Source organism: Conger conger, chromosome 5 (genome assembly GCF_963514075.1).
Source record: "Conger conger chromosome 5, fConCon1.1, whole genome shotgun sequence".
NCBI classification, from domain to species: domain Eukaryota; kingdom Metazoa; phylum Chordata; class Actinopteri; order Anguilliformes; family Congridae; genus Conger; species Conger conger.
In genome coordinates this window covers 43,186,255-43,212,830 of record NC_083764.1, presented here as the reverse complement: position 1 = coordinate 43,212,830, position 26,576 = coordinate 43,186,255, and the positions used below count along the sequence as shown (strand labels likewise).

The window sequence follows — 26,576 nt, the reverse complement described above, 5'->3', positions numbered from 1 at the left end:
TAGCACAGCCAGATCCCCACACGCTGGCTTATGTAAACACCCCCATTTGCACATTGGGCCTCTCTCTCTCTCTCCCTCTCTCTCTCTCTCTCTCTCTCTCTCTCTCTCTCTCTCTCTCTCTCTCTCTCTCTCGTATGGAAATGTGATGGATGGGCATATCAAAAAAATGTCACTAGTATATAAACAAGCATGTTATTTTGCCCAAAGCACTCTTTCGTTTCCATCAAGGGCAAAATAGGCTGGAAAAAATAAAAACCCGTGTCACATACGGTCAGAAAAGAAACATCTATTGTCAGCAAGCCAAGTTTGAGTGGAGGAACGCAGCGGAGTTTGGAAGACCGAGACGTCTCTTAAAGCGATTTAATTCCTGCCAATTCATGACTGTCCTTCTTTCGCAACCAGTCACCCGCTGCTTGACTGAGAAATTTCTGAAGTTTTCTGTCAATTTTTCTGTGCTGTTGGTTTCTCAGAATCCAGTAAAGTGAAATATTTTTTCATAATGGTCCAGTAATGTGGTGCTATTATTCCGTCATATGTGTTCAACAATTTGTAATCATTAATAATCATTTGTTAACGTGAAAATGATTTTTTAATGCATTTTAAATTGGTACGCAGTGCTCAATTGACTTGTTATCATTGGGTAAAGATGAAAACTTCTGGTTATAAAGTATACGCTCTTTTAATGTGCCCCAGGAATGGCTTTTGTGCTATTTCGGAAGTTTGTTGCAGAAATGCTTACTCGTGTATTCAGTACCTAGTTACACTCCTTTTTGGAGATGGTATCCATATTCACGGAAGAAAAAACCCACTTTTAATTAGCGGGCTTGCAGCCAAAGGAGTCAAACCGGCTGGGAAGAGCTCATCGTTAATTTCAAATGAGCTTAACTTATTTTATGATTTCGTTTGGGGAGGTGTACTGTAGATATTCCATTGTAGTTGGCTGCATTGAGTGCCCTTCATTGTTGACCTCATTATTATGACCCAGGTGCGCAGTATGTTAGCTGTCTTTTTAAAGAATAGTCTTTCATGTCTGTCCTCCTCCTCATTAATGACGGCTATTGAACACTGAGTGTGTCTACAAAGAAAGCAAAGGACACCAGGAGATCTGCAATACCCTGGAGGTAGAATAAAATTGCTGCCCATCTTCCCCGATCTTTGAAGCATGAAAGAAAAGCTGGTTTTGCAGTTTGCAGACTTCCCTACAGCTCGTAGCAGTTTTTACCTAGTGTTCTAGGACTGTATACATCCAACCGTATCACTGCAAATTTCTCTTATACAAACAGGAACAAGGCAACTTCCTCTGCAATTAGAGACATATGCCTCAATCTAAATATTCATGATGGGGCTGTGGTTCAGGCCTTTCATGGATTGTGAACTCGAGAAACTTCAAGAAAATTCCTTATCTGTAGAAAAAACACCAGAAAAAGTCTGGTCCCATGAGACAGAACTGCTGCATATGGTGCTCTAGTGCAATCATACCAGTGGATCGGCACCAACATTTTTACACAATAATCTACTGTTGATTTCTAATTTATGCATTCCTTGATAACACGATTGTCAGAATAAAGCATCTCACTGCTGATGCTAAATTAACTGTACTGGTAAAATTACCTTTACCCTGCTTAAACATCAAAGAGCTGGGCAATCAGCATTTTGTCATTGTTGCTACGACTGTGGGAAACAGATGTTTGCTGATTAAATGCACATACAGCATCGGTGCCAAAACGGCAGCATTCAGCCCGAAAAGCCGCTAGTCATCTCGGACGGAAAGCTGACGGGGCGAGTCCTAGAGCCAGGGTTTCCGCACCTCGACAGGCATGCATTCTGCGTGATTGGCGGATTGTTTTTTGAGGCTTTTTTTTCCACATATCTGCCCGCCAAGCATCGTTTACTCACAATCAACGCCGAAGTTTACACAAACGTTGGATCAAAGCGCGCACGTCGGGGGCGGGGAGTGGTGGCGGTATTCGGGTAGGGAGGGAACGCGCATCTCGCATTGAAAACGATCCCGCCCCAGAGGCACGTCCGCCCTTCAAACACCACGTGTGTTTATGCTCCCCGCTGAAAGCGCATGAATTGGAGCCAGGCGCGCCCTGAATTAAGCGCAGATGTAAACCCAACATGAGATGGTTCGGGTGAAGCGCAGGACATGGCGGGCTTAGCGGAGTGTGCCAGCGAGAAGCAGGGAGAATGGAAGTGAAAGGGATGGAGAAAGCTGTCACAGCAATCTCTTAAGACTGATGATGTAAGAGGTGCAGATAGAGTGCGCTCAAGACTTTGGGAGGGAGGGAACGCTGTGTTAAAGACTTTGGGGAGGGAGAGTGATGCAGAATGGTAGAGAGAGAGAGAACGATAGAGTGTGTGTTTGAGAGAAAGAGGGAAAGGGAGAGAGAGAGAAGGGGGAAGAAAGAGTGGGTGAGTGAGAGAGTCAAAATTCAACTGAAACAGCAACCCCCCTGCAATCAAAACCATTCTGGGAAAACCAAGAAACCCTACTAAATGACAATCCTCCAGGGACAGGGTTTAGCTCAGCAAACACTGCAACCCTTCAGAATTTAGGCTGATCAGCCCTTAGTTTGCTATAATTCCCAATTCAATATAAAACACATTTTATTTTATTTATGCTTTTCCCTCAGAGTGCAGAAAATGACTCTTTCCGCCTTTAGTTTTTAAACATTTGAAATACAAAATAATAGCCGTCTTATTTACAGTTTTACTTTTGTTTACCATGCACCAAAATTGTACATCAATATATTTCAGATAGAAATACTGCAGCTTATGGTACTATTAGTTTTTCAACATTTACTAAATGTTTCAAACATTTCATCAATATTTAATCAATTGAAAAATATTGAAAATATTTCATGAATGTTTAATCATTTAAATATTTCAAACATATACATAATTAATCTTATTCTTAAATTTTTAATTTGGTTACATCATTTTTAAAGTTTATTTTGTGAAACTGATGAACTCCTCACATTCAGAAACACTTCTGTAGTTTATATCGTGGGACAGCATGTACCCTAATGGCCAAGGCGCATGACTGGGACCAGAAACGTTGGTGGTTCAAGCCCCGGTGTAGCATCAATAAGATCAGTGCTGCTATTGCGCCCTTGAGCACGGCTCTTAACCACACATAGCTCCAGGGGGGATTGCCCCCCCTGCTTAGTCGAACCAACTGCAAGTCGTTTTGGATAAAAGCATTGGCTAAATGACAAATTAAAATACATTTAAAATGATGTTAAAGTATGTCATACTTAGTCGAAATGTGAAATGCATTCATGCGTGTCTTTAGAACCCCATAAACCAGTCTTCCACAGGGATAAAGAATCCATTCTCATAATAGAGTATTACATCTATGATAAAAGCAATGATGTCAAGGTCATGCCTTGACAGGTGTCATAGGACCTCACTGTAGCTACTGAAACCCTTTGTAATATGCCCTTGTGTGTTGGTGTCCTTTCTGGATCTGAAGCATTCAAGATTTTTTTGCACAAATAAGAACACACTTGGCAGACCTTTATTTTCCTCATTTTGCTATTTTACAATTTACAAACTAGATATAAAAGACCATAAATAAATGACATAATTTACATGTACCTAAATTCATGGAAAAAAAAACAACAACAGTAAGGTTAGAAATGCGAAACAATGTTAAACCTACTTTACCGGATCATATGGCACCTGGATTCACACAACAAAATAAAAATCACGTCTTGTTAGAATGTTTCATATGATAAATTCAAAGGAAATGTACTGTACAGAACACGCCTCCTCTCTCTGACAGTCCATGCATGTTACAATCAAGTTGGAGGCAAAATAAAACTCAACTGAATATGGCATGAAACATGTCACATGTAAAACAAAAACACAAATGCATACCTTAAAAGAAACCGTCTGTTGACCAGAATTTGATGGAAACAACAAAAACAAAAAAGAAATGTGATAATTAGGTGACAAACATGTAGCAAAATATTTCCCCCAAAACATTCCTGCATATACCTTAAACTGATACACAATGTACAAACTGTATGTGTCCAACTTGTAACTCAAAGAATAGCTCAATGTCTTTGAATTTGAAATCCATTTAGCTGGGCTGTGTTTCACAGCTGAAACACAGCTGTTTATGGCCCCTGGTCTTAGAACCAAGTGACCAAAAGTCATGTAAAGTTCACCAGTCAAAATGACTGCAGATCAGTACTTGAAGTGACAACCCATCATCTACACAGTATACATCCCTATTGATTCTTCAGCTTCTATGTCACGCATGATGAACAGCATGGGGATTACAGAAATGCTTGTCACGGGCTAACATTTTGCCTTTTTTACAATGTCATACTAAATTCCTGTTGACCACTGATGCCAATGCAAATGCCCAACGCTAAGTGTGGGGGCTTGATTTAGCCAATTCTTGCAGTATCCCCGCGGAGAGACTGCATCGCTGTGAACACAATTTCCCAGTGTCTTTGCTTTATAGTGGCAGCGAAAAGCGCATCCATTTCAATTTCTTCACACAGTGATTTCATTGAATCTATGATGTCATTCCTTGACGCATCAGTGGATTTACAGCAACGTACCGTGTTGTTGTTTTTTAAATTAATAATCAATCCAAGTTGTTTTTTTTCCTTCAACTGAATCCACATTGGCAGAGTAGAGCATGACTGGGTTCACAAGGTGCGCGCGCGCGCACACACACACACAGACACACAGACACACAGACACACAGACACACAGACACACACACAGACACACACACAGACACTTGTACGAAGGCGCACACACTGCATCAGTGTCATGTAAACATAATACAAATTAAAATTAAGCAACAAAAAGTCAAAAAAAGAAAAAATCTGCAGAATCTGTTTACATATATATAGGAATAGGTTCCGGCTGCGAACCTGAAAGTGATACATTTTTTCCACTCTACATTCTACGTGGACCTGTGGCATCCTGGGAAATTGTTGGAATGGTTAGGAATCGGAGACGGGAGAAGTTTCCGGAGAACGAAGACGGAGGGCTCCAGTCACGGTGGAGTTTGCCCTGCTTCAAGGACAGCCGGAGAGATTGAGGTTTCCACGGCGATGGACTCCGGTCACTGGTTCAGACACTGGGGAGGGAAGAAACGAGAAGGAATGAGAGGGGCCAATCAGAATAACGTTCCCCCTTTCAGCCCTGAAGAGTCTGGGGAAGAACCACTTTGATAGGCCGCTGGGATGAACCCGGCCCCTAACCCTAAGTTTTTACAGTGTGCTATTCCTACAGTTTGGAAAAGCTGTGGAAAATATATGGTCTGTAATGACCAGGGGACTCAGCCAATCTTTCTGTATTAAAAATCCAGCTGCAGTATGTAATGCCGGTTGTTATTATGTAAAGAGGATCGGCTCAGATCTGCTCAGGCCTATGGATACCTGGTGAAAACCATTCCCATAATCAAGCCGTTCGTGCAAATAGCTGAAAATTGCAGGGAGGAACATTGCATAGTGTTTATGTAAACAAATATTTCAGCTGTGATTGCTATGCTAAAAATAACTACCACCCAGTCATCCAGCGAAGAACATTTTATCTGAAACTAACATTTTTTATGAATTTGCATATGCAAATCAGATTCAAACTGGATGAGACACACAAAATCCCATGCATGTATATACCCATGTCCCCCAGCAGTGCGCACGCACACGCACACGCACACGCGTGCACACACACACACACACACACACACACACACACAAGCTTAAGTATTACTTACTTTATAACAACGATGAACTCAACAACGATGGGACTTCCAGGAATAAGGCATCTTGTTTCTCAACCAACATAAAACCACTGTGCTGTGATGATTCAGAAGTGAGTCCTTTGATGAACGGAGACATAATGGAGAAAGAAAAAGCTCTGCTCTCCTCATTCCCAATGTTCCAGAAAGCTCCATAAAGATGTCCAAACAGGTCACAACACTCAGGCAGACTCCAGGGTGGCGAGAGACATTCCAGTTTTCAGGTGGAAAAGGTGGGCGCATTAAGAGTTTCTCATCGAAAATGTGTCCAGTTAGTCCTGAGCGTATATGCTTTGTTGCAGCGCAAAACATACACAAGGGAAGCAACAATCACAACATCGAAATAATAAAATAAAAAACCTTTTACTGTGATTGTAAGTTTATCTGGCTCGGCTGAAAGAGTCTATTATTTATGGCACAATTTACAAAGGTCGATTTATGCTGGCACACAGATAGAAATAAAGACAATGTCCAGGTGAAATATCCAGGGGAAAAAACGTGTCCAATTCCACTGAAATGCTATGGACGAGTGTGACGTTCCAGAAAGAATTTCATTCCACAGCAAAAGTACAGATCTATCCCAAAGTCAAAAGTATTAAGGAATGAACGAATATCAAAGTGCTGCTTTTCCCCTTTCCCTTCTCTCCCTTTCATGTTTTTTTTTTTTTTTTACATCTTTTTTTATGTATTTAAAGTGCATGAATGAGGTAAATAGTTCCATTGTTTCTTGTACATGGTTCACGTGGCTCAAACTGGAACCATCCTGTCTTGTATCTGTTGCATTTGGGACAGCATTCCCTGGATGCTGTTCAGGATCTGGTCCTGGTGCACCGCTGAGGAAATTCCTATCCTGGCCACATCCCTGTGTACATAAGAGAAAACAGCACTGATCAGTAAAGAAATGTGTATTCATACAAAAACAAAATATTTGTTAGTGGAATAATCAAACAACTTTTTGTTTATGAACTAAGGCATTTTCATGATGATCTTTTGATCTTTAAATCAAGTGCGTGTGTATACATGTGTACAAATGTGTTCACCTTCCTTTTCCTCGGATAGGTTTGTGATTATAAGCTAGCTATTTTTTCCAGACTGCGAAGCTCACAAGCGGAGCAAACGACTTCCATAAGCTCTCGACTCGACGACATCCACCGTGCCCTAGCTCGAATAAACAAATCTGATGCCTGCTCCGGAGGCAACAGAAAGTTCCAGATGACCTAATAACAACCGTGTGTGAATAAGACTAAAATAAGGACTCACTCCTGTGTCATGTGCACCACGGCCCCCAGCGTGGTGTATCCAGCGGCGGTGAAGTTGTCCTGGTAGCCCTCCATGTGGATGGCCTGGAGCCACCCAGCCACGGAGCCCAGACAGGAGGGGAACTCAGGGCTGCTGGGGTCCAGCAGGGTGGTGTTGGGCCTGGGGGACACAGAGAGGGGGTGGGTGGGGAGCGTTAGGAGGAGATCCAGCTAGTTTTACTGCACTGATATACAATTTGTGTGTGTCTCCGGGCGTGTGTGTCTGCGCCTGTGAACATTATGCATATGTATGTGACTTTGCATTTATGGGTGTATATTTGTATGCATGTATGGATGAGCTTGTGCGTATTTGCATTTATTTGTGGGTGTGTAGATTTATAACATGTATATATGTGAGCAGGGGGGAATGTGTGTGCGTGTGTGTGCATTTACACATGAGCCTGTGTGTATACATGCATATGCTAATAAGTGTACATGTGTATATGTGCAAGTTAGTTGCAATGATTTGTGTATAAACAGAATACATATGTATGGGTATATATGAGTGTACGTGTGAGTGACAGTGAGTGAGTGTATGTGTGTAGGTAGATGTGTATTTTTGAGTGAGTGTATATATACATATATATATATATATATATGTATGTATGTATATAGAACAGGTGTATATGTGAGTGAGTGTATAGGTCTATCTACAGAATGTACATGTATTAATGAGTATGTGTTTATGTATGCATATATATAAGGTTTGTGAATATGTGAGTCCTGGAGAGGGGCCTACCGGCTGGTCTCCCCTCCTGTCCTCTTCAGGCTCCCCGGGTTGCGGATCAGTTTGTCCAGCATGTTGACGATCTGGCTGAATTTGGGCCTCTCGCCACGCTCCCTCTGCCAGCAGTCCAGCATGAGCTGGTGTAGGGCCACGGGGCAGTCCATGGGCGGGGGGAGCCGGTAGCCCTCCTCGATGGCCTTGATCACCTGTGTGCAGACAGGGGGGAGAGGAGATGACTCAGGGCGCTGCTTCTCTACCAAATGTCTCAAGTTCAAAATTAATTGGAAAAACTGTCACAGAATTCAGCTATGCCAGCTTGACCAGCTTGAAAATTCAGTTGGTCAAGCTGGTCAACCACCATAGCCAAGCTGGTAATAAAGCTGGTCAACCAGCTAGTGCTGGTAGCTTGTCTGAGGTGGTAGCTGGACAGCCAGCGGTTTCAAAACATAACTTGGGCTAGTCAAACGATGTCAAGCTGGGAGCTAATCTGAACAGGTCAACCAGCTACCAGCTGTCAAAATCTAGCTTGAGCCGTTTTTTTTCCCAGCAGGGACGTCAATCAATACTGAATGAGCTCAACCCTTTTCCCTCTCCATGTTAGCTTTCACATTTCATTGTGAATTACACAGACCAAACATCGCATTTTCCTGTGCTAATGAGTAACACTGAAAGAGAGGGGCTAGACAGGGGGAATACTCACATCCTGGTTGCTCATATCCCAATATGGCCGCTCTCCGTATGACATCACTTCCCACATGACGATGCCGTAGCTCCAGACGTCAGAGGCGGAGGTGAACTTCCTGTAGGCGATGGCCTCCGGGGGAGTCCATCTGATCGGGATCTTCCCTCCCTGCGATTGATAGGCTCCCGTTACATCCTTTCAAACCACACGCGCACACTTCATACGATCGACCGCGCGAGTGTGTTCATCACCCAGCCCAGCGACCATTAGTGATCCTCGCACACACACAAGCAGAGGTGGAAAGTCCAAGTTCAGAAAGTAAAAGTCCTCCCCAGTACTTTATCCCAATCACCTGGATTTGGTAATCATCCCAATTCTTCCGCCAGGAGGTAGAACTAATTAGTGAGTTAATGGGTGGAAGAAACACATTGCAGGACTTTTATTTTCTGACCCCTGGGCTCTCCGCTCGAGAGGGCTCTGGGTCTCACCCTGGTGGTGTAGGTGGCCTCGGGATCATCCTCCAGCACCCGGGACATCCCGAAGTCGGACACCTTGCACACCAGGTTGCTGTTTACCAGGATGTTGCGGGCGGCCAGGTCCCGGTGGACGTAGCTCATGTCGGAGAGGTACTTCATGCCCGAGGCAATGCCCCTCAGCATGCCCACCAGCTGGATCACAGTGAAGCGCCCGTCGTTCTTCTGTTGATGGCAAGCAAGAGAGAGGGGTTGAGGGACGGTTGTAAATTCAAGCTGAAAACTCATGCTACTCGTGCTAACTGCTAATTCGTGCTAACTGCAAACTCGTGCTAACCGCTAACTTGTGCTAACAGCCAACTGCTGGTTCTGGTTATGCAAGCACTGAGCTTTGCTTGCTTCTTGGTTTTAAAATATTCTACATTCCTGTCCGGTTGATATGAACATAACCTTTGCACTCAATAGTTCTTCATGGATTGCTTTTGACATAACTTTGAGTGAGTGATCAATGACGGCTTTATTGCACTCATTCGTTAGCAGTTGGTCATGTTACGGTTATGCACATCCTGAATAACAGTTGACTTTGTTCAACTGTACAACCATAAACAGACAAATTATTAATTCAGATGCAAGTATATGACCTGTCATAGGCTGAGAGAAACTATGACAATAGGGGGTCTGAATACAGTGGCAGTAAGTAAGAGCCTCAAGCCAATGCAAATAGTATTTTTATGGAATGATTGGCACACATGCTCCCGATTGATTGGCATGACCACTGTTCTTCATACTATAAGCTCTGTTTGGGTGGCACATTTTGAAATAAGTATGTTAAGTATGTTGATGTTAATTTCAGATTTTCTACAGGAACATTGCAAACTGTGGGAAAACAGGCTGTTGAAAAATGTTCAAAATAGCTTTCAACTGTTCATGTAATCAAAAAGCAATTAAGGATTTCATGACTTTGTTAAATATTTTATTGGTTATATAAAAAGATTGCAAGGACAAGCCTTGTGTTTGTAAATATAACCTACCATGTCATAAAGACAAGGTTTATGTTTGGATTTTATTACAACAATTTGCATGAACGGTATAACATGTTGTATAATTAGAGTGTGATGGTATTCCTCTATTTACAAAATTATTTCAAAATACCTTCTTTCATTATATATTATTTATTGATTGATTGTGTTACAACGGTGAGGATTTTGAAGTTCATTTGCGTTTTTAAAAAAGAGCTCCCACCTCCAAATGGGCACCACAATTTCCGACCACACCTTTTCCTGTCATTTATTCAGCCATAACAAACCTTAAGGTTCATTTTATAGAATCAGTCTGAATGACTGAACAGCGTAACCGCTTAAACTAGCTAAATGTGTTTGAATGTAGGGGGAAGTTCCCTCCACACAAGCATAAGCTAGTGTAAGCCCATTTTCAATTTGCTCTACAGTTATGGCTCAAGAAAGGTCAGGTCATTGCCATCACTTTGAAATACAGAGGTCCAGGCCAGCAATGTGATTTCTAATCTTAAATTCACAACACACAGTCATGAGTGCGACTACCATAATCTATAAAACAGTGACAGTAATTCATGATCTCATAACACAATCACTAACAGCGAAAGACATGACCTCACTATCCTGCGGTGTGGCTCAAAAACGACCTGACCAATGACGTTTCACATGAGCGCGGCATGCATAATATAACGGCTACGGCACCGTCCCCACACCTGCGACTGACAAGCTGTTCACCGTGGGAGCAGCTTGTTGCCGTGGTGATGCACAACCTACCCTCAGGAACGCGTCCAGGGAACCATTCTCCATGTACTCGGTGATAATCATCACGGGCTTACCTGGAGGAGAAAAAGAAATGACTTATAAAACAATTACTGCTCAGTTATCTGCTCACTTTGTTTCTTTATCTCTGTGTAGGGTAAATTACACAGCTTGAATTTAATACACATTGCTCACATGAATCTGTGTTTTTACTGATTTACAAGTTAAGGTTTTGTATTTGTGCTGCAGGCTGTTACTGTTTAGCCATTCCCCACTTATAACTTCCACGGGCCTCCGTGAGGTTTTTCAGTCTCTCTTCTCAAAGGCCGCTGTGGAATGGCGTCAGCCTTTGACACTGGTTGAGAGAAACTTGTGCACAACAGAGGCCAACCAAATTGTTCCACTTGGGCTTCCGTGTAAAGGAAACCAAAACATCCACACACTTGTGTCTCATTCGCTTTTTCATTGGCGTATTCGCTTAAGAACTGCGAGTTTTTACCAAACAGAAACTTGCGGAAATTTCTCCCGACAACACACCACTCCACGGGCCAAGCTCACAGCTTCAAAAAGCAGTTGAACTTCCCCCCCTGCTCAAGCGAGCACCCCATTAACTTATTAACAGAATGACAACACCTCAACGGGTATAAAGTAAACACTTCAAAAAGGCAGGCCTCTCGGGAAGAGCGCAATTACACACGGCCGTCCTTCGGCGTGTTTTCCAGCGACCCTGAACTTGCTCCAACGACAGCTCCCAATCAAGTCTGGAAAACTCCTGCCCTCTGACCCCTCCCACCCCCCTCATTTGCATGCAAGTGTTTTGTTTATCGAGCGCATCCATTGCGGAGGATTCCTCGGCAGCCCGTCAATCAGGCCGGCTCCATGGCAACGCTGACCCAGCCTGTTTGGAACGGGTCAGCCCGCACAATGCCACACAACAGGGCCGCGACGCTGGCTCTGCAGATTGAAATGATCATTTTAATTTCCCAGCAGCGGCTGCATTATGCAGATGAGGGTGCGGGTTTATTACGCCCGCGAGCGAGGCGAGGCTAGCGCGGCCAGCCTTTTGTAATGATTACCTCCGGGGACCGTAAAAATGACAGTGCCGCTATCGCTCATTAGCATTGCCTTTGTGTTTATTTACACGACGCATGTTTAACATTATCAATAAGTCCTGCTGGAAAACTAGCTAACACGGAGGGAGAGAACAAACCCTGTTTATGTGTGGGGGGGGGGGGGGGGGGGAAGAAAAAAATCAATTACTAGGGTGTAACGTATTAATATAAACTGACTACATGAGCACACTTGAGCTGACAAGAGATAAAAACCATAAAGTGAAAATACGATCTGCTCTCCGAAGGTGGATGTTGTGTTGAATAATGCCTGGTAATGCACGCCTGGAAGACCCTTTGACTCTCCACAAAGCTTTCAGATACAGGAATCTGTACAGGTCTCTCTCTGATAAAGCAGGCTCTCAGCCTCCTCTCATCTCATCTCCATGCCTTCTCTCTCTCCTCGGCTGTTGAAAGGCCTGAGTGCGGATAAGCCATCAGGATTGTGCGGCTCCAAACCCTTCACTCGACACCGCCGCCGCCTGACTGACAGGCCCAGAGCTTATCTCCAGGAAGTGGGGCTGGGTGTTTGTCACAATACATTACACTTATACATCTTTCATCTGCCCTGCGCAGTGCAACACACACCCAGCGCCCCGGCGTACGCACGCACGTGTGCACACACACACGCACACACACATAGAAATGGAGACACAGACACACACATTTTACAACACACATACGAACACATGAACACAAACCTACAGGTCTCAACGTTTTTAAACATACCTGCAGGCACACACACAGACACACACACACACACACGTCAAAAATGCGAACTCCCACTAAAATAAACTTTAGTATGCCAGTGAACCATCAGGTATTCATTTCCTCCAGGAAAAAAAAAAAAAAACTAAACAAAATAAGAGCTGTGAAAACTCAAGGGCAAACGTGCGCCTCAGATAGAGCTGCAGACCCCGAGATTAACTCCGAGACGACATCATGATTAATGACCCTTTCATCAGGCATTAGCGGGGAGGACGGCCTTTTGCATCGCTAACATCCCACTGAGGAGGCAGCCCAAGGCAGGGTAGAGAGCGCAGCTAGGGCTTCTTTGAGTACAGTACTACAGAAGAACTAAGCCAGAGACAAAGGACAATAAAGCCAGCCACTTTAGTCAGGGACAACCGCACACCCTGGCAGCAAAAATTTATTTTCTTTCGACCATTTCTTTTACACCGTCCACCTAGCTACTTTGGTGACCTGGTGTACACAGTACATTTTAATATGGCAACTGAATGCCAATTGGAAAATCTATGCTAGGAAAGAGAAAACATCATATAAAAGAAAAACAGGGAACCTACATTTGGTGACCACGCCCTCCAGGCGAATGACGTTGGGGTGGTCGAACTGGCCCATGATGCTGGCCTCGCTCAGGAAGTCCCGCCTCTGCTGGTCGGTGTAGCCCACTTTCAGGGTCTTGATGGCCACGCAGATCTCACGCTTGCCCGGCAACTTCAGGCGGCCGCTGCAGACCTCACCGAACTCGCCTACCAGACGGCACAGAGGGGTGTGGAGGTAAGAGCCCGGTCGCCATAAAGCAGCGTGGGTGAAGGAGTTACGGCAAACGCCAGTATGTACCAGAAGGGGCGAACGCAAGTGACATTTCATCAAACAGCAGAAGGGGTGAAACGGAAGAGCCATTCAAGGCACAGCAGAAGGGGGTGAACGTAACAGCCATTCATTGAACAGCAGGTGGGGAGGGAGGGGGAGGGGGTGTTTGAGCCAAGTCATGGCACAGCAGGGGGCTTGATGCTAACCGCCAACTCTTTGCACAGTGACGATAGGCGGGTTATGCAAGAGCACTGACATTGCTCAGCAGTAGGGAGCCCTCCATTCACACACGGATTCATACGCGCATAGAGAGATATTTCTGCTGATTATTTGGCCTGGGCATGTTGTATTAAAGAGCCCGGGCAATCATGTTTTTCTTCACATGCTTTTGAAGTATCCCATTAATCCACAGGAAGAGGATGTGCAATTACATTTTCGAATGTATGGACAGGAAAATGGATTAACTTCCTTTGGATGTAAACCATGCCAATTATAAACATGATTACTGGAGGCCCGATACAGCTTGGCCATTTTGCGTCGAGTTCACTTATGATTCACATGTAAATAAAATGTAAAAGCCATGCTAATTACACGATAAACGGGGCCTCAAAATGACCAAAACCAAATCCTTAACATGCTTAGCATTATAGCATTTGAACTTTGTGTTCAATACAATACACAATACATTTAATATGAAAAAAGTATAGATTATTTCATATGAAATGTAAAAGATTATTTTGATGGCAGTCAAAATCTCCATTTTTGCATTCTTGAAATGGGAGAGTTCTTTCTACACAAGGCTCGACTATAAATGTCCTTACTAGTAAGAAGTCTGAGAGGATCCATGTCAGTGGCTTCTGTCAACGTGTCAGAGTGAAGTGAAAATTACATTTTAATGCACTCGTGATAAGTTGAAATTCCTTAAAGGCAGTCTGAGAAACCGAAATACGCTGAACTTCTGGAGCGGAAAATAAACAAAATGGACTCCTTACCGATTCCAATGACCTTCTCTATCTTGATGCAGGAGGCATCGATCTCTTTGGCGAATTCCCGGACGGCCTGGTTGGGGTCCTCATACGTGAAGGGGTCCACGTATATCTGCACACCTGCCGAAAGAGAAAGAAAGTGAAAGAGAGGAAGAGAGAGAGAGAGAGAGAGAGAAAAGAGGTTGTTTTAATTTCCTCCTACTAAACCTTCACACCCTTCCAGCTTCCTTCATCCTCCAAATGAGAGCTAACGGGGCTTTACCATCATGACAACTCCGCTCCCCCTCTGTCTGTAGCGTGTGGGCGTGTGGCGGCTGCTTACCTGGGTGTAGATGTTTCTCCTCCTCTGCGTCCTGCTTGGCCTTGCTGTACTTGCGCCTCCTATTAACCAGAATAAGAGCAAAAACGGTCAGGCTCGCGGTTAAAATTGCACATGACACATGATCATTTCCTGCTATCAAATGAACTCACGCTATGAAGAAAATGACATGAGCTTACAAACGAAATGCAATACATATAGTGTATAAACAATTATTTGGAGGAAATACGAAAGAGTATTTTGGTTTTATGTTGTGCATTATATTTTGTTGGAGAAGGGTTATACTTATACAAAATTTCTAAAAGTTATGTAAAATATAATTTGTGCGGCTTTTATTTGTATTTTTAAATTGATCTCAAAATGGTGTATTCTGCTTTGTATTTTATGCTCATTTCTGTAAAGCACTTTGTAACTTCTGCTTTATAAATAAAGATCTATCTATCATAATGCAGCAAAATCAATGAAACACCAGTGATGGGGATTGAATCACCTTTTAGCCTGTGAAACCGCTATACCTGGTTTCAACCACCCGTGACCGCGTACGGTCCCGTTTCAGCGCTAGGCTTTATTTTATATGGGCCGAGGCGTACATTTGAGATGAAAAAATAACAGTTTGCGCGATCATCCCAGCGAGACGGGAATGTGTGATTTGGCCGTCGCTACGGTAACTTTAATCTCCTCGCGGGATCAGCGGGAAGGACAATGGAAGCAACGGAAAAGAGAAACACAGAGGGAGTCCCGGAAAACAAAGACAGGAAGGCCCCCCCGTTCAGCCGAAACGGCGACGTACGAGAGAACTATTCAAACAATCCCCTTTCAATATCCCCTGCCGAGCGGACCCACCAACTGACCCCACCCACTCACACACATACACACACACACACACACATAAACACACACACACCTCGCCCCCACCTCACCTGCTGACCCTAAACAGCCCCTGAGGCGACCCTACGCCGAACAGCAAAGGACTGTGGGATTGGGCCCTGACAACAGGGAAGCCAGGACACAAAGACCCTGACTGGAAGAGCTCGAGGGAAGCTGTAACTATCCAGTGGGGGTCAATTCACCTGCTACAGGACCCCAGGGTGCATTAAAGGAATTCGGGGCGGGGTTTCCGGCTCTGCGTCCTGCCGATAATTTGAGGGCAGAGCCGGAATGTCACGGGGCGGGGAGGCGGAGCAGGTAAGACGAAAGAGGTGTCCCGGAATGTGGAAGGAAACGCCCTGGAGGGTTGTGGGATGGACGCGGCGCTTCACACACCGCCGTGCCTTCAAACGGAGCGAGCGGGGAGTTGGAGAAGAGGCGACAGAGGAGCTGTTGTTCCAGCCTCCCGGCCTTACTGAACTCAAGTGGAATTATCAGGTACGCTCTCAGGGCATGTGTGCGATGAGTTGCCTGCTTTTGTAATCCCTCTTAAATCCCCCCCCCCCTTTCTTGATTCCCTGCCCTCTGAAAACAGCCGAAGAAACGGCGAGAGCCTCTTTAGCACAGCCGCCGTAGCGGGCAGGAAGGCTGTAACGGGAACCGGGGGAAAAAACAAGGACCATAGCTAATTAGCTTCTGTTTGTTAATTTTATCCCCAAGGAGACAGACAGCCATACAAAAAAGCTCACTTCACATTTATTAGAATAAATGAAAAGTGCACTTTCATTATCATAATATTACAGCTCTATGAACAGCAGAAATAACAGCCATGGAGATGGAAATAATGAAACGGCCACATCTCGAGCTGAACCCGATTAAAATTTGGCAGATTGGATGTCGTGCGGCTTGACGCTATGCTAAATGGAGAAATCGCTTTCCAATTTAGTTACGGTGCAGGCAGGTAAAAAAAATAAAAATTAATCCGCTGCAACAGAGACCGAGGCAAAATAAAAGGTTCCTTTGTGCTTATTTCTCATTTTGTAAAAGCACCTGGCGCTATCCGACAAGGTGAAAAGAACAGATATAGCATCTGATGAGACGGAGAGAGATTAAGCGGGAGAGGGTGAAAAGAGAAAGGGTGGCGATTAAACTCCTGTGTTGTTCGGAGATGGATCTTTTGTCTGGAACAATGAGAGCTGTAAGCCTGGAGGAGCAGGGCAGTTTGTCAGTAGCTGACAGCCAGATCCCTGTAATGCACAATCTCGCCACAAACACATCCCATTTCTCCACTTCAACTCCATTAACCACATTTTCTGCCAAAAAAACCTGCTGCTTCATAATATAATACCGTATCTCTATGAGTACTTGAAAGAATGAGTACCTCTGGAATTTTTGTATTGGAATGTGTGTTTTACTTGTATAATAATAATGTTTGCTTCTACGGCTAACGTGTGCTAAAGGTTGTGTCGGACCTTCTCTGTGCCAATGTATATCCTACATGTTGTTCTGCAATGCTCTATGGTTGGATGCCGAATAAATACTGGATCAAGTAGTTATGTGTGTGCGTGTGTGTGTGCACGCGCGCCTTGGTGAGGTACGATGGCTTGCATGCTAAGTGTTTTAAAGGCTGAGCCTGCTGTTCTCAATTCTTCTGGGGCTCGGTGCACGAAACCACCGACCCAACAGAACCTCCTCCCCAGCGTGCCTGTCAGTCAAAAACCAGCCTCAACGGAGAGCAGCTATCAGCTCCTTACAGACATAATAATCACAATAACATTATTATTATTATTGCTATTTGTTTATTGTTATTACCATCATTGTTATTATTACTATTATTGTTATTGCTATTATTTATTGTTATTACTATTATTGGTATTTTTGTTATTGTTACTATAATTGTTATTCTTGTTATGTTTATTATTATTATTCTTGCTGTTGTTATTATTATTACCTAAGGTGCAGTGAGTGACCACACAGCACAAACCGATAATGAATATGATTTGCATAATTATCAATTATTCGTCTGTAGGGCAGCAGATTTCGAGCTCAAATATAAATCACCATTGTGGCTGGGGGCTTGATTGCCCTCTGTACTGTGATCCCATCTCTATTAGAAACACTCTCTGCTTTTCCCTGGTTTGAATGAAGTAGGGAAAAAACTGAATGGTGATCTCCTTTTTCTGTACATAACAATTACTGTGTTTACAGCACATATGTTTCTTAGTTTAAATGTATATTATTGTTTATTGCATCAGTTATTTGGCATATTAACTTGTTTGTTTGGTATAATTCATTTTCGAATATTAAATTATTATAAAACTGAGATGGGGGGGTGGACTGATTTAAGGAAGACAAAGAAAGGCACTGGCCAAGAATGGTGATGGAGTGAGAGAGAGGGAGAGAGGGAGGGAGAGGGAGAGAGGGAGAGGGACGGGGGAACAATGGAACATGAGAGAAAGGGAAGGAGAACATGTTGAAGATATTTTCTGTGAAAAGTGCGGACGGGGAGAGAAAGGCGTGTGATTGAGGGGTGCAAGTCTCACCTCCTGCTGATGAAGAAGGCGCCGATGATGAAGAGGAGGAGCACCACGCCCCCGATGACAGACACCAGCAGCACGGTGGAGTTGGCTCCGTCGCCGATGATCGGAGAGGGAACTGAGAGGTGAGAAAACATGACAACATCATTCAGTCAGCAGCCCGGTCCTGGTGGAGTTTCCTGCCCACGGCAAAGTGGGGACTACACACTGGAGTTATGGGTGTACATGGAAACGGAAACACAAACACAAACACAGACACACACACACACACACACACACACACCATGGATAGAGATAGATAGATAGATAGATAGATACTTTATTCATCCCGAGGGAAATTTTAGTGGCACACACAAAGGCACACACACAGATACTCCACAGAGGCACACATACACAGGCACACACACACACCCCCACACACATTCCCCTCCCCACTGCAGATCCAACCCTCCCAAATAAGATAGCACTTCGGGGCTGACAGCCACCCTCACTCTGTTTCCACTTGCATTCTTTTTTCTTTTTTTATTCTGCCGATATGGGGTGACAGCAAAATCTTCAGAAAGCAGCTTGGCTCAATCTTTCTGTCTGCCCAGTGCTTGCCTACCAGCATCAAAGACATGCACTAACATTGTTTTACCACTAGAGGCCAAGGTTGAATGAAAGGGGGGAGCTTAACCCTTCACAGGGTCTTTACTGCCGAGCAATAATCTTCACGGGTGTTTAATTCTCATGCTTAAGGCATTCCATTACAGAACACTGTTAGAACGACTGAACCGAACTGAATTCCATTACTGAACTGGTTTTCAGTTCTTTTATACTTTCTATAAGAAATACTGAGTTTATTTATATCGTATTATTTTCATTTATAAGTCATACATTGTATATATCCAGCTTGAATTACATCCCCCCCACCCCCCCACCCGCCACCCCCTCCTCCAGCATCAAACCTTAGTGTTGCACATGCCCCAGCCACAGCCACAGACCAGGACGTACCGGAGGTGGTCATGAACTCGTAGGGGCCGCTGAAGTCTCCGTACCCCGCGGCCGTGCGGGCGCGGACATGGAAGACGTAGGACGTGAGCGGGTTCAGGCCCTTGATCTCGGCGTTCCGGGACAGCGTCTTGACGATGCGGTAGCTGCGCTCGTTCTGGTCCTGACCCGACGGACAGACAGGAAAAGCATTCAGCGCAAGTCAAGTCAAGCGCTTCCTGAACGGCCCCGTCAGGAAGGTGACGAGTTTAAAACGGACATAAACCTGTCACATGCACGCATACTGTCCTCACCTCTTCCTTGTTTATAGGGCACTCTGCCAAACGGGAAATTTGACACACTGTTAGTTTTTACCATAAAAATAGCATCTTTTTCCATCTTTCTCGAACCCTGCGTGATGGTAGGAGATTGGAGGCTCTGAGACTGTAGTTCGCAGTTCACGAAATTCATTCTAAATAATCCGCTAAGAATGACATATCCCAAGAGAGAGCACATTGCAGAGGGTTGATTCAAGAAGTTTCAACAGTTTTTTTTTTTTTTTACCCAATGTAAAATTCGGAAAATTGCTTGACTATAGAACTATTCCCCAAAGCTAGGTAGTTTGGGGATTTGGCAGGCCTATAAGAACTTTTCAATGATCCAGTTCTTTCATGGACATAACAGTAAGCCCTGGGCGCAATGAGCATCATAGTCTCAAGATATCCTTTGGTCTTGGTGTACAGCAATGAAATAAAAAGAAAGGGACTATTCTCTGGGTGAGAAACACCATAAGCAATGACATTGTTCTTGATGGAGTTTTCCATTAAGGAATAGTTCACTTTCTGGAGTTTTCTGATATTATTTCAGTTTCCGTGTATGTTTTAAATTGGCCCAGACAGTTTGTGTGTGCTGAAGGATAGTTTAATAAACTCCAGCACAGACAAAAATAACACATTTTCATCTGACACAAAACTCATCTGGGCCAGTCAAAAACATATAGTGAAACTGAAATAATATTTTTTTTAAACTCCAGAAAGTGAACTATCCCTTTAAACTGTCATCTGGAGAATATGCACAAACAGAAGGTGGACAGTAGGTGGACATATTATCTTTGCCTATATTTTCAAAAATTGCATTAGTCGTGGTAGAGAGATCAAGTTTTTATTACTTTTCCCTCCCTCCTACTCCGTTAAGATACAGTTTCCCATATCCTGCATGTAGGCAGGCAGAAGTGAAGCACAGCCAATCACGTCATTCTGATAGTAACTACATTTCCCAGAAAACAACTCACCTTCTCATAGTACTTGACCTCATACTCCAGGATGACCCCATTGGGCCTCTCAGGCTGCTGCCAGACCAGGGAGATGCTATGCCTGGTGATGTCCTTGGCATGGAGGGAGGTGACGGAGGAGGGAGCTGGGGGAGAGACAGAAACCCTCACCGTCAGATGCAGCTCAGCCTTACATTCCCCACAGAGTCCGTCCAACAGGAGATACAGCCGTGTGAAACCTTATCTTATTGCCTGAGATTTCATCCCGAGAGCTAAGAAAGCAAAATGTAGATCAAATCCCTGGACAAGCTGCATCTCCAAAACTAATTTCAAATCTTGAAATGTGAGACTGTGGCTTCGTTCAGGGTAGTCACTCAAAGAAATTGGGTTCTCTGAGGAATTTTGGTGTTTTAAAGCATACCTAACTATACATGTATATATAACTACAGTATAACTACATAACTATATAAATTATTCCCCTCTTATCCAAGGTGAGACTAAACCACGCGTGAAATAGACATGCTAACTGTGCGCTGATGCATCAAATGGCCTCGCTCATCCTTCCTCAGATGGGGCTATAAAACACATATTTTAGAGGGAAATGAGCAAACTCATCATACAGTTACCGTACTTAAAGCTGCATCACCGTCTGAACCGCTCACCATTACTCACATCCCAGTTTTCCAACAACTGCTGCCAAATCGCTTAATGTGGCCAAAATGCACTTTTAGGATTATAATATGGATGGCATAAAAATGAACAAACGACCCGGAGCAATTTAGGACATTTCGAACTATAATCAGAGGCGTGACTGGCCCTGGTGCGTTTGGACTTTTCGAGCTCAGATAAGTCGACAATTGAGGTTCCACAGGCTCTGCTTGTCACTTTTTCTGGGTTATTAATGGTTTGACCAGCATGCTTCCAAAATGTTGGATGGCTGTTTGAAAGACCCTGGGCTAACGTTTTCTGTAGCTATGTCACAGCTCTCTGACTTTGTCTCCCAAACAAAACAATTAAAATAAGATGGATTCGACTTCTTGGCAAAGATATCAACCGTAACCTCTTTTAATTTATGAGATAATTAAGTAATGTTTCAGAAGACCTTTGCCTTTAAAAATACCCTAAATAAGAATAATTACTGGAACAGAAAGTAAAGATAACACATTGAGGATGATAAGAGATACTACAGGAGGTTACAGTAGCAACATATATTTACACAACTACCCAAGAATTGCCGCTGGCCAAAAAGCAAACAGCACTTAAGAATCCAAAACCTTACGTATTTGACCCAGGTGTGGCTGTGACTACAGAAGACCAGAAGGAGAGGTTTGCGCTTTTGGAGAGCATTTCATAGGTTTGAATATACCAGCCAGCTCAACAAAGCACAGAGTATCTGAACCCAAGACGATAACGCGTTTGACCCAGGCTGTGACCGTGTCAGACCCAGGCTGTGACCGTGGCAGGCCCAGGCTGTGACCGTGGCAGCCCTGCGGTAGGCCAAACTCACCAGCCTGGTTGGTGGTCACGGTGACGGAGACGGCCTGCTCGCGTCCGGGGCTCTGCTTGGACACGCCGTTGACGGCCCAGATCTCGAAGGTGTAGTTGGTGTGGGCCTGCAGGTCGTTGATGGAGACGCGGGTGCCCCTCAGGCTGAGCTGCTGGGGGGAGAAGTGCACGGTGCTGTCGCAGGGCTGGCACAGCCGCGGCTCCGCCCCGCACAGCTTGCACACCACGTTGTAGCTCAGGTCCTGCCGCCCTCCGCTCGATGCCGGCGCGCTCCACTCCAGGTTCACCGACGTCTCGTTCACGTTGGAGATGAGGTGCTGCGGGGCCGAGGGGGGGCCTGGGGGGGGAGAGATGGAGGGCGGAGAGGAATTAACACATACACACGTATGTACACAGGAAGACACACGGGGGGGGACACAGGGGGGGGCACAGGGGGGGGACACACGGGGGGACACACGGGGGGACACACGGGGGGACACACGGGGGGACACACGGGGGGACACAGGCACACACAGGCACACACAGGCACACACAGCCACACACTTTTAGGAGTAATCCACATTGCTGAATCCTCTGCCTCTCTCGCTGCTAGCCATATTAAGAGAAAATTATGTTTGCTACACAGAGAATACATTTACTCTGAGTCATGTACTCAGCAAGCATGTAAATCGCCCACAGAGAGATAATCACACCAGCACACAGGAGACAAAGAGAAACACAACTCAAAGATCAAACAGGCTGCAAATGAATTTGCCCTCTCTTTTATTGCGAGGTGCGTGCGGAGCGGAGAGGGGGCCGCAGTGCCAGGCGTGGCGACGGGACTGGCGTGTTGTGTCAGCGCGGCGCGCTCGACACGCTAACAGGACGGGCTGACGAGGGGCCGCGGGGAAGGACAGACGAACGGGGAGGGGGGGGAGACGGGGGTGTTCGCGCCCCGCCGAAAAGGGCGGCCATTGTGCGTCCGCGTCTGTCGCTCACCGAGGGAGGGGTCAGAGAGCAGGAAGGGGTGCGGGGGAGGAGGGGGGCAGCTGCAGACAGCGTCTGTTCCCTTTAGAATCAGGAGTCAGCCATTAGTATGTAAGGGAGGACTGCGGGGAAAGGGAGGAGAAGAAAAGGAGGGAGTGGGAGAAAGAGGGGAAAGAGAGAGGAGTGCTACAAAAGAGCAGGGTGTGCGAGGGTGAGATGGGGTGACGGCGGTTAAGGAACAGATCGGGAGAAGAGTGAAGTGAGAAAAGAGGGGGAAACAGAGGGGGACTGACAGGAACAGACCGAGAGATGGGTATGCACGAGAGCATGTGGACGAGAGAAAGGGAGGAGGAAAGAAAGAGCCAAAAAAAGAAAGAGTGACTGACAGGAGCTGACCGGGACATGCACACATGTCAGGAGGGCTTCAGAGGCCGGGGAGCCGAGGGGGGGGGGGGGGTCGTCAAGGGGGCGGAGCGTCTCGTCAAGGCAGCCGACACGACTTCCATTTCCTCTCCGGGCCAGTCGGCCATTATCCGGCCGCATTAGGTTGTGTGGCCACGACACCCCCATTCACGGGGCCGGATTCTCAGCGCAACGCGTTCATCTTCGCCTCGTAAACAAGCCCGGTTAATGCCTCGATTAAAGTTTTATTTTGAGATTATACCACATTTTTATATTATCATTTACCCGGACTAGAAAAGAAAAAAGGTAATAAGAAAGAAATGTAGAGAAAAGTAAGAAAATAATGGGTAATGGGGGAGTACTCTATATTCAAGTATACAGTGACTCATTCATGTCCGCGCAATTTGCACTGAGTGTTTTTCTTTTTCGATAGGAATGTATGCGGGTCCCGGTTCCAGGATGCTTTCAACAGTCCTCTTAATGCAGCCCTGAAATTTTATGCTCCATAGGAGACATTCCAAGAATGCCATATTACGCTACAGCTACCTTTGCCCACATCCAGGGGACATTACCCAAGAGTCCCGGCCATGACAAAGGTTACTGTATCTACGAGAGGAGCAAGACAGCCAGAGATATAGTCATATCTTCACCCTAAACACTGTTCATACTGTGCCATTATTGCATTACTGTCACGGAGGGGGGGTCTGATGGAAAGGTTTATTATATCACTGATAAAGCCAATGACATCGGGGGGAAACTAAATAAAGACGGAAAAGCTCACTGATTCCCACAGAATCACTCTTTGTCAGGACCTAATTGTTCCCATGAGGGAAAGCGGTCTTGATTGCAAGGGAAGAAAAAAGGTTTTGCTGTTTGAGTTGGATTTCTCTTCTCTCTCGCTCACCCGCCCGCCCTCTCTTTCCCTTTCTGTCCTTCTTGTCTTTTCGTCTCTCACTCTCTCACTCTCCCCCCCCCCCCCCCCCCCCACTCATTTGGCTCGATTCAAATTCAAATATTTATTAGCATGACAAAGGCTCCATTGCTTAAGAATTTCAGCACAACGCATTTGAGATTTCACATTAGTTACAGGTATTACGCTTATGGCGACAACATAACTGAACAACGCGCTCTTCCCCCCGTTTCTTTCTCTCTTCATCCCTTTCTTTTCGCCGCTCCGAGAGAAACAGGAGCCAGGCGGAGGAAATAAATATGGGGCGTTTGTTTGAGCGACGGACATCATTAACCCTTCATTGTCCCCGCTAGTCCAACCTGGGGATCCCAATAAAAGCACAACAGGGCTTACGAGCCAAAGGTCAGGGGTCAAAAGGAAAAAAAACTCATCATCACACAACGAGCAGGAGAGAGGTGTAAAGGTGGACATGACTCACGGATGTCATCGGTGTGAGTGAAGAACACCCTTCATTTTATTTGAGTGAAACAAGCTGTTTGTGAAACTGCCATTTCTCACTGACTCATGCAATGACTCTTAAACTAGACAACTGCAGTTCAGAGGATTCCACTGTAATAAAAACTAAAAAAAAACTATGGAACATTCTAGCACATAGCTGTGTCCCTCTTAACCTCAGCTTGGAAGCATGCTGGTGTACTCCGAACCAAATTACCATTACCAAATGCAAAGGACCTGAAAGTATTATGAACCCGACTGGAGACTTGCGCTTGTTGAGATTCATAAAACATTTATTCAACCATTAAATATTGGCTATATTCTGTATCACGGCTATATGTGCTTACATCGACTTTTCATCAAGTGTGACAGCACTTTGTTTGACAGGAAATGGGTGCCCAGGACCCATGCATTCAAAGTCGAATTGTGTCCATTTTCGTAAAGCAAGAGTATTGGAAGGGGAATTAGGTGTACCAGAGCCTACAGTCACACTCACACTACGATAAATTTAACCGGGAACAACAGATTTAGCCATTAAGCAGACACCAAAGTTGGGGTGCGCCATGAAGACTTACGAGTGCAGGGCATGGAGGCCGGGTCAGTCTCGGAGCGGAAGTAGCCCTTGTCACAGGTGCAGGAAGTGGAGCCCTCCCGGACGGAGTAGCTGTGCAACGGACACTTGGAGCAGCTGCCGTCTGTCGCTAGGGCCCTGTAGTAACCCATCCTGCAGGCTGAGATAAACAGGGAGAGAGACAGGGTTTTAAAATGGCTTCATTAGTCAAATCAGCAAATTAGCAGCATTCTCACTGTAAACAAAATGGAGATAAACAAGACAAATCCAAAAATAAACACAAAGCGCTAATTATGACATTTCATTACAATGAATAAATGAGACTACACTGCACTTTTAATATACCAGGTTTTTTCAGTGTCCCCCTGGTTAGTTAATTGCCGAACTGTATAATTTAAAAAGAAGTTCATTTTCTTCATACACAATTGTGTAAAATGTCACCACCATGATGCTTTTCTCTTGCTAAACTAAGTTAAGACTAAGTTAAGAAAGCACGTAGTCTTTTTAAATTCTTTAGAATTTAATTACATTGAAAATAAACCTCAGAAAAACTATTCTGCATGCTTGTACAATCTCATCCGATATCACTTCCTAACACGTAAACCACACAAACAGACCAACTTAAATTGTGAAATAAACACCAGAAACTTATTTAGAACATTCTGGAAATTAAACGAAAAGCCATTTTACACTTGATGGACATCTGGACTGAAACAAAATGAGAGGCCCTGTTTATCCACCACCTAATTCTCACAAACGTTTATCACTTTAGTACTTTAGTCTTATATTTAGACTTCACTTTTTTTTCTTATTTGCTAAATAAGACAAAACTAATGCCAATGACATGAGACAGTTTTGACTAATTTCAAGATTTGCCAGTGGGGTAAAAAAATGTCTCCTGTCAAGCAAACTGTAAGTTAAAACAAAGATTGTTTCTCATGAAAAATACAACTAAATTCTATCTTTAATGGAGATTCTCCATGTAAAACTCAATTCAGTCCAGGACTAAACTTAATCTGTGCCCATGAAACAGGCCCTTTAAGTTTTATTACAAGAATAAACCACTCATTAACACAGTCCTTTTGTGCAGTGTATGGATCACAGCCAAAGCCTGACCAACAGTCTCAGTTCAGAGGCCAAGCTGTGACCACAGTCTGGCCATTTGGAGAGGACCACACGGGCAAATCTGGCTAGCCAGCAAGGGCAGGCTCTGTGGCCACAATATGAGACTCCCAGATACGCTGAGATTGTCTTAAAAATAGCAAACAGTTCCTTCCTGTGACTGCGAGAGAAAGGTCGTCAGGCCAGTTTGGTAAGGGGCCCACAGCCGCACGATTGGCCCAGGATGTTGTCACCTGTCACAGCCTGAGGGACACACACAGGCCGCCAT

The 26,576-nt window shown here is 44.8% G+C and overlaps 1 protein-coding gene across 1 annotated transcript in view; it reads right to left on the bottom strand.

Annotated features, from left to right (window-relative positions):
* Positions 1–3,501: 3,501 nt before the first annotated feature.
* The window catches only part of epha4a (eph receptor A4a), a 42,662-nt gene continuing 19,587 nt past the window's right edge, over positions 3,502–26,576 (bottom strand). Inside the window, exons 4-18 of the mRNA XM_061241188.1 lie at positions 25,191–25,346; positions 21,844–22,179; positions 20,358–20,482; positions 19,091–19,250; positions 18,104–18,215; positions 14,697–14,755; positions 14,381–14,494; positions 13,139–13,324; positions 10,741–10,802; positions 8,969–9,178; positions 8,499–8,648; positions 7,811–8,004; positions 7,034–7,192; positions 5,750–6,635; positions 3,502–5,110 (exon numbers count right to left, since the gene is read on the bottom strand). Of these exons, the coding sequence (XP_061097172.1) occupies positions 6,521–6,635; positions 7,034–7,192; positions 7,811–8,004; positions 8,499–8,648; positions 8,969–9,178; positions 10,741–10,802; positions 13,139–13,324; positions 14,381–14,494; positions 14,697–14,755; positions 18,104–18,215; positions 19,091–19,250; positions 20,358–20,482; positions 21,844–22,179; positions 25,191–25,346 (2,138 nt within the window). The 3' untranslated portion in view covers positions 3,502–5,110; positions 5,750–6,520. The remainder of the gene's footprint in view (positions 5,111–5,749; positions 6,636–7,033; positions 7,193–7,810; positions 8,005–8,498; positions 8,649–8,968; positions 9,179–10,740; positions 10,803–13,138; positions 13,325–14,380; positions 14,495–14,696; positions 14,756–18,103; positions 18,216–19,090; positions 19,251–20,357; positions 20,483–21,843; positions 22,180–25,190; positions 25,347–26,576) is intronic.